Below are 14,456 nucleotides of genomic sequence, written 5' to 3' on the forward strand. Positions count from 1 at the left end.
GTACGCAAACACTAAGTGTCACTACGTACTGAGGTTCTACCTGTCCCGGGTGTTGCGAAGGATGGGCCTGGCCTCGCTGTCGCGGAACGCTCCGAGTAGTTGGACCGTTCCGTACCATCTGTCCTTCGTGGAGAAATTTATGAAGAGAAACACCTTTGACCACAAGTCCATTATGAAGTGGTCAGCACGTAGTGTCCTTGAGACCCTTCGGGAAAAGGAGAGGGCGGATCCTATCGAGTGGTTCCCTGAGCAGACTGTCAAAGCCATTTGGCAGGATGCCTCATCGCCAGAACTTTCCAACAAGCACCAAGACATGGCTTGGCTGGTGGTGAGAAGGGCTCTGCCTGTGAGATCCTTTATGCACGTCCGGACTCTCCGGCCCACCGCATGCTGCCCTCGAAGCGGCTGCGGGGGGGACGAGACTGTCACACACCTCCTTCTGGAATGTGCCTATGCAGAGGAAGTCCAGAGAGGAATGCAGTGGTGTTTGTCGATGTTCGTCCCGAGCAGCGACGTGACGCGGGACTCCATGCTCTACGGCCTGTTCCCCGGGACACACACCGAGACGAACATCAACTGCGCCTGGAGGATCATCAACTCGGTGAAGGACGCTCTCTGGGTGGTCCGAAACCTGTTGATCTTCCAGCTGAAGGAGTTGACCCCGACTGAGTGTTGCAGACTGGCACATTCCATGGTCCAGGACTACGTGTTGAGGGACACGCTGAAGCTTGGGGCAGCTGCCGCCAAGGCGCGATGGGGAAAGACCACCGTGTATCATCTGCCTGCCTAACGAAGAACAGGGGGCCCTTGCAGTCATTTGGGCTCTGCTGACGCCTCAGCTAATTATATGGATTGATAAATGTACAGACCTGTATATAAAAATTATAAATTCTGATCTCTGTATGTAAATGCTTACGTATGTATGGCATGACCAACTGTACAGACCATCAAATTATTTTATGAATAAAGTATATTTTTGAAATTAAAAAGAAAGAACTTGAGACCTAGTCTGTCTTTCTGCAGCTCTGCACCTTAACCAAGTTGGCAAAATTGGATTTTATCAGTTAGATCTGTTGCTTGGCACTTTTTTTAAAAAAAAAGGCCACTTTTACGAATTAATCATTAATTTAAATTTGGAATAGTTTTATTTTTGAAATTCACCTTGACTGTTGTGCCAAGCTTTGTCTTTCTTAAATTCATTCACTGTACTCCTGAGTAAGAGAAAAGTTGAAAACAAAGGAGCCAGTGTGAAAAGGTGGGATAAGACTGTTGGAGTGCATCTCTTCTTTCAGGTGTAGTCCCAACAATGACCTCTGTTCCCAATGGCACTGCTAAGAGAGAATCATTAGCCCTCCAATTAGGCTACAGTCATTGATATACTCGCTGACCTGATGTAGTGGTAATGTCACTGGACTAGTAATCCATGTTAATGTTCTGGGGACATGGGTTCGAATCTCACCACGATGGTGAAATTTGAAATCATTACAAAAATAAAAGGTGGAATTAAAAAAAACTTGCCAGTAGGAATTATGTATCCACTGTTGATTATTGTAACAAACCATCAAGCTCACTGATGTCCCAACTTTCGGGAAGGACATCTGCTTTCCTTACCTGGTTTGGCCTACAAATGATTCCAGATCCAGAGCAATGCGGTTGACTCTTAGCTGCCCTCTTGGGAATGGGAAATAGTCAGTGATGCCCACATCCCATGAATGAGTCAACAAACGCATGAGGATGCAGCCCCGGGTCCCACAGACCACTGAAGTGGGTGACCCTGCTTTTAAGCCCCTTGTTGGCCACCCCCTCCTCTCCCGGCCAGAGAATAATGTTATGGCAATAGTGACCAGGGAATTAATGAGGGAATACTCAAATTCCAAGAAACTTAAAGTTACTTCACCATTCCTGAAATCACATTGTGGCAACATTCTGGGTTTCTGTTTTAAAGACTGGTGAGATTGTACTGGCACTCATGATGTTAGCTGAAGCTAATAGCATCCAGATTCTTGCTGGTATCAGCAGTTGTTTCTTCTTTGGATGACCTTTTATATTACTCAGAAATAACTCAGGAACAGATTTCGCAGAAATCAGCCTCCTAGATAACTCAGTGGGTGACTGAACTGTCTGTTGTGGTAACCAGCTACAATAAAATAGTGACTTTCCAGGTTTGGTCTCCAGAATGTATGAGTATATAACTGGTCTCAGAGGCTTACGTACCAGCACTCATGTTTGACTGTATGTTTTGTGCTGAGAAGGGATGGGCTGGTTGGATGAACAAGAGTCTACCAGAATTCAAGTTCCTCAACAGAATCCAATTTCTTGTTAGAAAATACAAATGTGGATGGCAGTCGGGTCAGTGGACTGGGCTTGACGGTGCTGCACTCACTGCCCACCCTGCCAATTACCAAGGCATGGGGAGACACCCAAACAATTTTAGCGCCCATGCAATCAGATGCCCCACCAGTCTGAGCAGACATCATCGGGGAAGGAGAAAACTGGAATAAATCCAAGGACAGATCAGGAAAAAGCAATCAATTTCTTGCTGTTTTATTCAGCAGTGCGTGCTCCCAACAATGGCACCACTTGATCCTCAAATTATGCTGAGAACCTGACTCTTGAAATGATACTTCTGCATCGGCACTGCCCCCTCAGTTTCTAATGCCTACCTCCTGGAGTTGCCGGTTCTGTCCCTCCAGCTCCAAGCGCCTCAGCTCCAGATCTGCCTGTGCATTCTGCAACAACTGCACCCGTTCCACTAAACCATGGGTCTTTTTCTTTGATTCCGAGAATCCCTGATTGATGGCGTCCAGCCGCTCCTGTTGCAAACACAAAAACAAATCAACCATGTTCTCCAAAAACAGTGAAGCACGCACAGAAAAGTGTGTTATACCAACAGCACATACCCTGCATCCAAACTGGTTTGTTCACGTGCTTGTGTACCCCATGACCCTATTTCTAACCTGATTAGGAGATTTTTGATTCCTTTCTCCCACTTGTGTTTATCTAGTTTTGTCTTATACATATCTATGCTAATCACCTTCGTCGTTCCTTGTGATAGTAAGTTCCATGTTCTAGCCACTCACCGGAATTCTCCTGAATTCTTGATTTGATTTTGAGCGTTAAAAAAAACATTTCAACACCTTCACACTCCCATTTCTTCCCTTTCTTTTTAGCTTTACTAGTTACGTTCTCTGTCACCATGTCCTGTCTCCTCTCCCCTCACTCCAGGGGGACTGTCTGTTCTTTCCAGTCTGGCCAGTCGGCACACCATTGTTCTGCCGATCTCATGTTCTGATCACTTAATCTGAACTATCAGCATCCTTTCTCCTCCAGCAATCTACCTCCTCCCCCAACTATTGCACAAATGCTGCCCCCTCCACACTTCACGCCAGCTCTGATGAAGAGTCATCTAGACTCAAAACGTTAGCTTGCTCTCTCTCCATGGATGCTGCCTGACCCCCTGTGATTTTCAGCATTATTGTTTTCAGTACAGATTCCAGCATCTGCAGTAATTTGCTGCTACATTGTATTTAAACTCCTAGAACCGCTCCACTGTGGAAACAGTTTGCCTGAGTTGACCCATTGAACTATTTCATAACTTTAAAGACCTTCATGTCTTCTCTCTTCTGGGGAAAAAGACTCCTAAACTGCTCAATCTTTCAAAATACAATGGGGCAGATAATTACTAGTAATTGCATCCATTACTGAGGTCAAAACATGTATAGGCCTTTTTTTTTGATAGAACCTTAGCAGAAAATGCCAGGGAAACTAATCTAGTTTTACCATCTGCCATGATGGTGGTTCTGGCTAATCTGTCTCATGCTCATTGGCATCACTGCGCTAGCAGAAGGAAAATCTGCTGCTCTGAGCTCGGCACTGCAGGGCTATTAGGACGAGAAATTTCATGCATGGTTTCTGTTCCCAAATACAGAGTGCTGCTGCTTCCGAAGCAAGCTGGCTATTTTCTGGGCCTGAAGGTTTAGGAAAGGGGAGATGGGGGGGAAGGGCGCTTTGGCTTTTAGTTATTTCTTCCACTTATTGGTACATAAGACAAAATCTACACCACCGTAATTGTGATATACGTCATACAGGGAACCATCTGAGACATCCTGGATAAATTCACTGTCACCAATCCTCTTATTTGGAGTAGTTTAAGTCACTGATACCAATTGGGGAAATACCAGGCCCATACCAGGCAGAAGGGAGTATTGGCTTGATAAGCAGAAAGGTTCACCACATTCTGAAGAACATTAACCCTGCTTTCTCTCCTGAGTTTCTCCATCACCTACAGTTGATTGTTTTATTTTAGGTTCATTACATAGTACTTAATAAATAGTCACATTGGATCTGACTGACAGTAAAGTGCTCCACAAGACATCAAGCTGGAGTTAAAGAGTAAATCACTGTTTGATATGTACAAGTAGGTCTTCTGTAGCGCGATAGTTGCATTCTCGTGCAACCTTGCATTAGGGAAAAATCAGGCTTTAGAAACAGCGCTTAAAGTGTTGGCAATGTAATCGCATTATAGCCAACACACGTTTTAAAAGTTTGGGCTTTAGAGATAATGTCCCCAAATCGCCAATCCCCGTTGCAGTGAATTCACATTAACAACCTGCAGACTTAGCACGAGAAGAGCAACTGGTTATAAACACTGGTTAGCTCCTTCTGGAATTGTTCCTTTACAGCACATTGCACATCATTTCTTGTGATGTCAATTAACCCCTTCAGGTACTAACAGCCTAATACAACACTTTGTCCACAGAATGAAGTCAAGAGGACTTGAAACATTCAGAGGTAGCTGGACAATCGGATGCACTGGTGTTTTAGGAGTCTTGTAAACTAATCCAAAACTCAAATAATCCGCATGCAGAATCTCTTGTACGCCATCACCATCAATTATTTTATGTTAAGCATCTTTGGATTGAAGCAATTATGATCTTAAGTCACCAAAAGTTTAGGCATTCTACTACAATTATAGCAAAACCGTGGCAGAAAGGCAATAAGTTTTTGATTACCACATTTCCTCACTATTTTAAGATTAGGTCTAACTTGATGCTCTCAGCAATTGACAGCTCAACAGGCCAAAGCCCCTCCCTGATTTCACGATTTTAAAAAGTGCTTTACTTTCTCTTTCACTCATTTATCCCTTAATTAGAGATGTCAGAATAGTCAGGTCAGCACTGGCCACCCTGTACTGAAAACCAGGACTTGTTAACCTGGAAACAATGAACTTGAAGGTAAGCTTCAATCTAGATTGTCAGAAAAAGCACATCTTTTCCAACAGTGAGGAATTGAGGGAAGTGACCCATCTTTGTGCAAAGACTGCACTTTGTCTAATTATGCCTCTCAACAGTTTGTTGGCTTGAATCTGGGGCTTGTCCCCTAATAATGGGACAATTGGTAGCATGGTGGCTCAGTGTTTAGCATTGCTACCTCACAGCGCCAGCCCCGGGACATGTTTGCATGGAGTTTGCATGTTCTCTCTGTGTCTGTGTGAGTTTCCTCCCACAGTCTAAAGATATGCAGGTTAGGTAGATTAGCCATGCTACTTTGCCCATTGTGTCCAGGGATGAGGCGGGTCTGGGTGGGGTGCTCTTCACAGAATGAACTCGATGGGCTGAGTGGCCTTCTTCCATACTGTGGGAATTCTATGATAATGCTTTTAAGCCTGCCTTCTGAGAAGGCAGCAGATTTCACAAAGTATCAGATGTGCCAGTATATGCAGCAGCCATTCTATATCACATCTTTGAACCATCAGTTAGATACAGGACAAAACACAATGTGCTCCAGATCATAGTGGTCATTAGATGCACTCTAGGCAGGTATGACTAACTGCAAACGCGAAAGAATATCGATCACCAACCTGGAAAGTTTCAACAATTGCTAAGATTAGATTCTACACACAATACCATGCATCAAGCGAATCCAGTACCAAAGGTGGATCATCAAGCACTAATACATTAACACTGTGTTGGAAAAGAGCTGTCCTGAGCCAAGAGTTTCTATTGCTGAACCAAGATTAGCCTCTATACCGTGCTGAGACCTCCTCGGCAGTGTCAAGACCTTCTTGAAAAATACCTCCTGCTAATTACAACATGGATGGAAAAATTGGTGACTAATTTCCTACACACAGTTCAGCAATAGGGAGAGTTAAGACAAATTATTTGACTGAGAGGTCGCAACTGCTTTCTAAACCAAGACACCGCAACCCCCCCCCCCCCCAACTCCCCCATTTTTCCACTCAGGCCTCCAATGCTGCTCTCTATTAAGCACTGTTAGGATTATGACAAATCTTGGTGTATTGGCCCTTTGCCAAAACAAACTCGCAAAAAGCTCTCTCCTTGTCTGAACAGAGATAACAGCAGCAGAGGAGTCATCCTCAGCTTTGCACAATGTCACAGACACCACATGGTCAGATTGCCTGTCCACATTTCAGGAGGCATTCAGTATTATTATTGCTAAACCCCGCCCCCAATCCCCTAAGCTTCTTGTCCCTAACTACTTTGAAATAATTTTACCTTGCAGATTAACAACTAATTCCCACTAAAATTAAGTCTCTCTGACAGTAGCTGTTTAGCATCATCGGTGCATGTATAAGTTGGGCATGAACCTGTGTGAGTCTCTCCCACAGAAAGCTGTGGGACCAGTTCGTTAGAGATATTCAAGAGGGAGCTGGACGTGGCCCTTGCAGCTAAAGGGTCAAGGGGATATGGAGAGAAAGCGGGAGTGGGATAGTGAGATTGCATAATCAGCCATGATCGTATTGAATGGTGGGGCAGGCTCAAAGGGTCAAATGGCCTACTCCTGCACCTATTTTCTATGCTTCTATGTGTAGGATTCTCAGCACAGTACAACCTCGATTATCCAAACCTTGGTTATCCAAATTTTGGATTATCCAAACAAGATCAAGGTCCCAGTGCTTGAGTACACTGTATTATCCGAACTTTTGATGATCTAAACAAAATGCTCCCTGCCCGTGCCATTCAGAAAAACGAGGTTGCCCTGTAATTAATTCCCTCCTTAAACTATGTCTAACTGAATCTCTAATTCATTCCTGAGCTCAAAAGCCTGGGCTGAAAATAAAACGAGTTAATTCTATCTCTTGAGACTTTTTTGACGTTTGGCTTAAATTTGGAACATACTCTGGGGTGGAGAATGGTTGCAGTAGAACACCATAAATGTTCAACAGTAGAACATAAAACAAAAAATGTAATCAAAAAGGGCAAAGTGAAAGATCGATGATTGAGGCACAGACACATTGAACGAGTGGAGATGGAAAGGTAGGCTCATGGAAGGAAGAAAGACAGAAGAATATATACTTTGGAATGATAGAGATAAACAGAAATGCTCTTCAAAACAAGGAATGGAGGTACTGAAACTTCATTGACAGGTCATTGAAAACTGGGATACGTGACGTGAGTTTTTTTAATTTGCCATATGATAGAGAAGGATTTGAAGACTGATTTACGGATATTCTCAACAGGCTGAAATATCTTGTGTTCAGCACAAAACGCGCAGGCTCGGGGAGTGTTGTGAGATATTTGCACAATGTTTAGTTTTCTTCATGCACAACACGTTCAGTGAAGGTTGTCCTGGGTCACGGGGGTAATTGGTTGCAGCTGGTGTGTTGCTGTGCTGATTTTCCCATTCCTTGCCTTTTGGGTCTTCCCTAAACTTGGAGCTCTAAACCTGGCTACCAGCCATTTCAAAATACCCAAGAAGAATTGGATTTTCTTTGGTGCTGGCACAGAGACACAAATTAGTACCAAGGAGCCTGAAAACAAAGATGTTGCTAGAAAGAGTTTTTGTCCATCCATTTGAGCATTACTGACAGGATCCACATGGGTAGCTGCCAAACAGGGATAAGTTTGTTAACTGACGAACAAGACTGGCTTTTATTGGAAAGTTCTGAAACATGAATTAACCTTCTGTGCTATAACCATTCTGCAATTCAATTGCACAGAGTTATTTTTCTATGTGAAAATTAATGTGCTCTTCACACCACGAAGCTTTGTGTCATCTAAGAGTTGAGAAGGCAAGAATCATAGAATCCCTACAGTGTGGAAACAGGCCATTTGGCCCTACAAATCCACACCGGCCCTCCGAAGAGTATCCCATCCAGACCTATTCCCCTACATTTCCCCTGACTAACGCACCTAACCTACACATTCCTGAATACTATGGGCATTTTGCATGGCCAATTCACCTAATCTGTGTATCTTTGGATGTGGGAGGAAACCGGGGCACCCGGAAGAAACTCACACAGACACGGGGAGAATGTGCAAACTTCACACAGACAGACAGTCACCCAAGGCTGGAATTGAACCCAGGTCCCTGCCCCTGTGAGGCAGAAGTGCTAACCACTGAGTCACCGTGCTGTAAGAATCACTCCATTCAGTTATCTGCTTAACGGGGCAATTGGAGTTAAGGATAACATATCCTGATTTCTCTCTATTCCTACAGCAAGGAAATCATAGATTTGCTACAGCATGGATGCAGGCTATTCGGCCTATCAAGTCCACACTGACCCTCTGAAGACCCACACTATATCTGTGACGCTGCACTTCCCAGCACACTGTGGGCTAACTGTACATGTTTGGACTATTGGAGGAAACTGGAGCATCCAGAGGAACTCCAACAGATACAGGGAGAACATGCAAACTCCACACAGTCACCTCAAGGTGGAATCAAACCTGGTGCTGTGAGGTAGTAACCACTGAGCCACCATGCCGCATTTAATCCACAGTTTGCTATTTTGCCTATTTCTTTGCTCGATATCCTGAAGTCAAACCATGGAGGTTGATTGTTTAAAAGGCATTTGGATAAGTACTTAAATAGGAAAGGTTTCGAAGAATATGGGGCAGGAGCAAGCAGATGGGACAAATTTGGTTTGGGATTATTTTCGGCATGGACTGGATGGACTGAAGGGTCTGTTTCCCTGCTACATGACACACAGAGACAGCATAAGGAAGCAAAAGCAACCGTTGACGGTTTAGGTTCAGTTCTCATATTCTTAAGGATGTAGAATGGGAATCATTTACTGGGGTTGAATAATTGTGAGGATATTCTCTTGATATGGCTGCGACGATTAGATTTTTCACAAATCATCAGGGTGCTGTTTGACAGTGTAAAATGTGCAAGCCGAAAATTTGCAACCTGTTTTACATCAATTCTGATCCTTGCTTCCATTGAAGTCAGCAGAAATAAAAATTGAGAGAGCTATTAAGTGTGCTGCTGATTTACAGTCACACATTTTAAACTATAGAATGAAGTTCAAACCAATCCCCTTATCAAAGACTGTTACTAGAATTCATTTGGATTTATTTGTTTTACGCACGCTAACTCTGCAATCAATTCAAATAACATTTTCAGAGGCTGACTGCCAGTTGAAACAACACAGATAAAAATACAGGTAAGTTTCAGCCCATGAAATAATTTATATGGCAGCAGTTGCTCTGGTTAAAACGGCCAGGTATGATCTGAAATGAACATAAATAGTTCAGTTAATCTAATTTTTCAGAAAGGCAAATAACTTCCCCCTTCAACCCCTTCCAAGTAACATAAAGTGCATGTTATGGCCATTACAGCTAAGGGATTTACCGATGGCGAATATTAAATACTAATTGTTGCTTTTGCATGTGCCAACGTGCATCTGATACAGAGCACAGTACTGAAGAAGGAAGCACAGTCATTACATTCCTCATCAGAGTTGTCTTGATAAATGAATATACAGTTTAGGGTCTGACTGTCTGCTAGATGACTGGTTGGGATGAGGAATGAAGGGGCAAGGTGTAGTGCACGGGTACATTAGTGAACCAGTTGACTTTTTGTAATGATCAGGACAATTGAATGGTTATTTTGTTCCTGCAGCTAATCCATAAGTCACTCGATGATGAATTTGCATCACATTTCGGGGCGGCATGGTGGCTCAGTGGTTAGCATTGCTGCCTTACAGCATCAGGAACCTGGGTTTGATTCCAGCCTCAGGTGACTGTCTATGTGGAGTTTGCATACTCTCCCACAAGGATTTCCTTCCACAATCCAAAGATGTGCAGGTTAGGTGAATTGGCCATGCTAAATTGCCTGTAGTGTTCAGGGATGTGTCAGCGCATTAGTCAGGGGTAAACGTAGAGCAGTAGGGTAGGAGAATGGGTCTCCGTGGTTTACTCTTCACAGGGTCAATGTGAACTTGTTGAGCTGAAGGGCCTTTTTCCACACTATAGGAATTCTATAAATTGCCCTGCCTTAAATCATCCCAAAGCCTCTTTAAAAAAAATTGTTCACATATGTAATTATCAATCTGATGTTGATCCCTAATTGTCTTTGAGAAAATGGTGCTGGGCTGCCTTTTTTTTTTAGATTAGATTAGATTAGATTACATTACAGTGTGGAAACAGGCCCTTCGGCCCAACAAGTCCACACTGACCCACCGAAGCACAACCCACCCATACCCCTACATTTACCCCTTACCTAACACTACGGGCAGTTTAGCATGGTCAATTCACCTGACCTGCACATCTTTGGACTGTGGGAGGAAACCAGAGCACCCGGAGGAAACCCACGCAGACACGGGGAGAACGTGCAAACTCCACACAGTCAGTCGCCTGAGGCGGGAATTGAACCCGGGTCTCTGACGCTGTGAAGCAGCAGTGCTAACCACTGTGCCACCGTGCCTTCTTGAAACGTTGCAAACCATGTACTCTGTATGCACCTAGAATGCGGGTTGGAAGGGATTTTTGATCCAGTGACAGTGAAGCAATAGTGATATAGTTCCAAGTCAGTATGATATGTCGTTTGGAGGGGAACCCGATTTTAATTTTGATTTTGATTTTATTGTCACGTGTATTTTACAGTAAGACTACAATATAATATAGTGAAAAGCTTTCATTTGTTGCCATGAAATGGTGCCATTTTGAATAATTTAAGAATAAGGAAAAAGAAAAGGAAAAGATAGCGCAAAGAGACAGCTCATCACCATCAATAGTGGTATTCCCATGCATCCCTTTTCATTCCGGATAAGAGAGGTTACAGGTTTGGAAACCGCTGTCGAAGGATGCGTGCTGACTTCCGTCAGTGCATCTTGGAAATGGGTACTCATTGCTGCCACTGAGCACTGGTGGAAGGGGTGAATATTGGAGGTGGTAGATCAGATGTTGATCGAGCTTTGTCCTAAACGGTGTTGAGCATTACATGCTGTATCTATTCCACTATTCACTCTGGGAGATGTCACACTTCAGATGAGGTAATAAATCAAAGCCCCCATCACATGTTTCGGAGATGCCGGTGTTGGACTGGGGTGTGCAAAGTTAAAAATCACACAACACCAGGTTATAGTCCAACAGGTTTAATTGGAAGCACACTAGCTTTCGGAGCGACGCTCCTTCAGCAGGTGGAGCGACGCTCCTTAATCACCTGATGAAGGAGCGTCGCTCTGAAAGCTAGTGTGCTTCCAATTAAACCTGTTGGACTATAACCTGGTGTTGTGTGATTTTTAACTTTGCCCATCACATGTCACAGGGAGACATTAAAGATCATGTGACAATTTTGAGTCACACCCATCAGGCAAGTGGAAGTGTACTGGAGATTTCTGACTTGTGATTTTATAGATGGTGAAGGTTTTCGCAGTCAGGAGATGTATTACAGGCCACAAAGTTGCCAGCTCTTGACCTGGTTTTATAGTCACAGTAATAATTTGCCTGGGTGAGTTAGGCTTCTTGTCAATGGTAATGATGCGGTGATAACAATGGAGGATTCATCAATACTAATGACGTTAAATTTCAAGGGAAGATGGCCAGGTGCCAACTTGTTAGAGATGTTTATTTCCTGGCACTTATGTATCATGAACTTTAGTTTTCATCTAGGAACCCAGGCCTCAATGTTGTTCAGGTCTTGCTGCATAAGGACACAAGCTGTTACATTATCTGAAGAGTCACAAATAGTGCTCAATACTCTTTAGCTACCAGTAGGCATCTCCATTTCTAACCTCATGATGAAGACAAGGAGATCGATAAAGTAGCTGAAGACCATTGAAAATAGGACACTACCCTGAGGAATTTCCCACAGAGAAGTCCTGGAGCTGAGATGTCTGACCAACATCAACCATAACTATATTCCTCATGTCAGGCATGACTCGATCAGTGGAGCTGTCACCAATTCTGACTTATAACTAACTAGAAGTACTTCTGAAACATATCCCATAAAATCATGGCGGGAAATGTGGCAGTTAATCTGTGCATAGCAAGATTTCACAACCAGCACACAAATGGTAATCAGATGATCTGGTATGGCTGTGGGCCAAATTACAGCCAGAGCATTTGTCACTATTTTATGAGAAATGGTGATCTTTAAAGTTTGTCTGAAAGTCCAGATGGGGCTTCAATTGTCTCCTCTGAAATGTGGCACCTCCTTATTCAGGTCTTGCTGCATAAGGACACAAGCTGTTACATTATCTGAAGAGTCACAAATAGCAAGGAGGCCATTCAAGCCCCTCTAATCAGCATCTGTTTGATGCAAGTGTGTTTCAAATGAACCCACTGTCCAAACATTCCCTGTAACTCTGCATTTTTAAAAATTTCTTCAGGTGCTTATCCAGTTCCCTTTTAAAGTCACAGTGCAGCATCCCCCCCGTACTGCACTGGGGTGCTAGGTTTGTTTGTGTGCTCGGATCTCTGCAGTGGGTCTTGAACCACGATCACAACCTCCTGACTCTGAGGGGAGATTGCCCTCCAAAATTTTACAAAACCCATCGAGTCTGATTACTTTAAAAGAGAAACTTAGACTTCCTGTTAATAAGCTGAAAGAATGGTAAGGCAAGATTTCACATTTTATGATGTTCACTGCACCAAACAGTCTAAGAACACCTAACTCAACAATTTCTTGCAGACATCTACTTTAAACTGCTGAGCAGAGTCTGAGAAATACTGACTCCCTGATCCCAACTCAAAACCACAGGAGGTTACAGCTCAGAATGAGGTCATTCAGCCCACTGCGTCTGCATCATTACCTTATGTCAGTTTCTCGCTTTTCCCACCATAAGCCTGCACATTATTTCCATCCAGTCATCCAATACACCCTCTTGAATGCCCCAACTGAACCCATCTCCACTTCTCTTCCAGGGAGTGCATTCTGCACTCAAACTATGCATTGAGTGAAAAAAATCATTTTTCTCACCTCATTTTATTACTTCTGCAAATCACTTTAAATCAGTGCCTTCTTCTTTAATGAGTAGGAACAGTTTCTCCCTATCTGCTCCATCCAGTTCACTTATGATTTTGAAAACCTCTATCAGGCCACCTCTTGGCCTTCATCTGTTCAAGGAGACCAATCCCAATGTCTTCAATCTGAAGTCTCTCCTCTGTAGAACCATTCTTATAAACCACTGCTGCACTCATTCCAATGGGGAGATTCACAGACTTGTTATAATGTGTACAATTCTAGGTGGCACAATACTCAATAGACAATAGAGAATAGACAATAGATGCAGGAGTAGGCCATTCAGCCCTTCGAGCCTGCACCGCCATTCAATATGATCATGGCTGATCATTCCTAATCAGTATCCTGTTCCTGCCTTATCTCTATAACCCTTGATTCCACTATCTTTGAGAGCTCTATCCAACTCCTTCTTAAATGAATCCAGAGAGTGGGCCTCCACTGCCCTCTGGGGCAGAGCATTCCACACAGCCACCACTCTCTGGGTGAAGAAGTTTCTCCTGAGCTCTGTCCTAAATGGTCTACCCAGTATTTTTAAGCTGTGTCCTCTGGTTCGGCACTCACCCATCAGTGGAAATATGTTTCCTACTGCCAGAGTGTCCAATCCTTTCATAATCTTATATGTCTCAATCAGATCCCCTCTCAGTCTTCTAAACTCAAGGGTATACAAGCCCAGTCGCTTCAGTCTTTCAATGTAAGGTAATCCTGCCATTCCAGGAACTGACCTCGTGAACCTAAGCTGCAATCCCTCAATAGCCAGAATGTTTTTCTCAAATTTGGAGATCAGAACTACACACAGTACTCCAGGTGTGGTCTCACCAGGGCCCTGTACAGCTACAGAAGCACCTCTTTGCTTCTATACTCAATTCCTCTTGTTATGAAGGCCAGCATGCTATTAGCCTTCCTCACTACCTGCTGTACCTGCATGCTTGCCTTCATTGACTAGTGTACAAGAACACCCAGATCTCTCTGTACTGCCCCTTTACATAAATTGATTCCATTGAGGTAGAAGTCTGCCTTCCTGTTCTTGCTACCAAAGTGGATAACCATACATTTATCCACATTAAACTCCATCTGCCATGCATCTGCCCATTCACCTAACTTGTCCAGGTCACCCTGTAATCTCCTAACATCCTCATCACATTTCACCCTGCCACCCAGCTTTGTATCATCAGCAAATTTGCTAATATTATTGCTGATACCGTCTTCTATATCATTAACATATATTGTAAAAAGCTACGGTCCCAGCA

The 14,456-nt window shown here is 43.6% G+C and overlaps 1 protein-coding gene across 1 annotated transcript in view; it reads right to left on the minus strand.

The window, feature by feature from the left end:
• crocc2 (ciliary rootlet coiled-coil, rootletin family member 2) overlaps positions 1-14,456 on the minus strand; it is a 296,277-nt gene that overhangs the window by 56,029 nt on the left and 225,792 nt on the right. The window contains exon 32 of the mRNA XM_043702904.1: positions 2,664-2,813. Within this exon, the coding sequence (XP_043558839.1) occupies positions 2,664-2,813 (150 nt within the window). The remainder of the gene's footprint in view (positions 1-2,663; positions 2,814-14,456) is intronic.

The sequence above is a fragment of the Chiloscyllium plagiosum genome, chromosome 13 (genome assembly GCF_004010195.1).
Source record: "Chiloscyllium plagiosum isolate BGI_BamShark_2017 chromosome 13, ASM401019v2, whole genome shotgun sequence".
In the NCBI taxonomy this organism is placed as follows: domain Eukaryota; kingdom Metazoa; phylum Chordata; class Chondrichthyes; order Orectolobiformes; family Hemiscylliidae; genus Chiloscyllium; species Chiloscyllium plagiosum.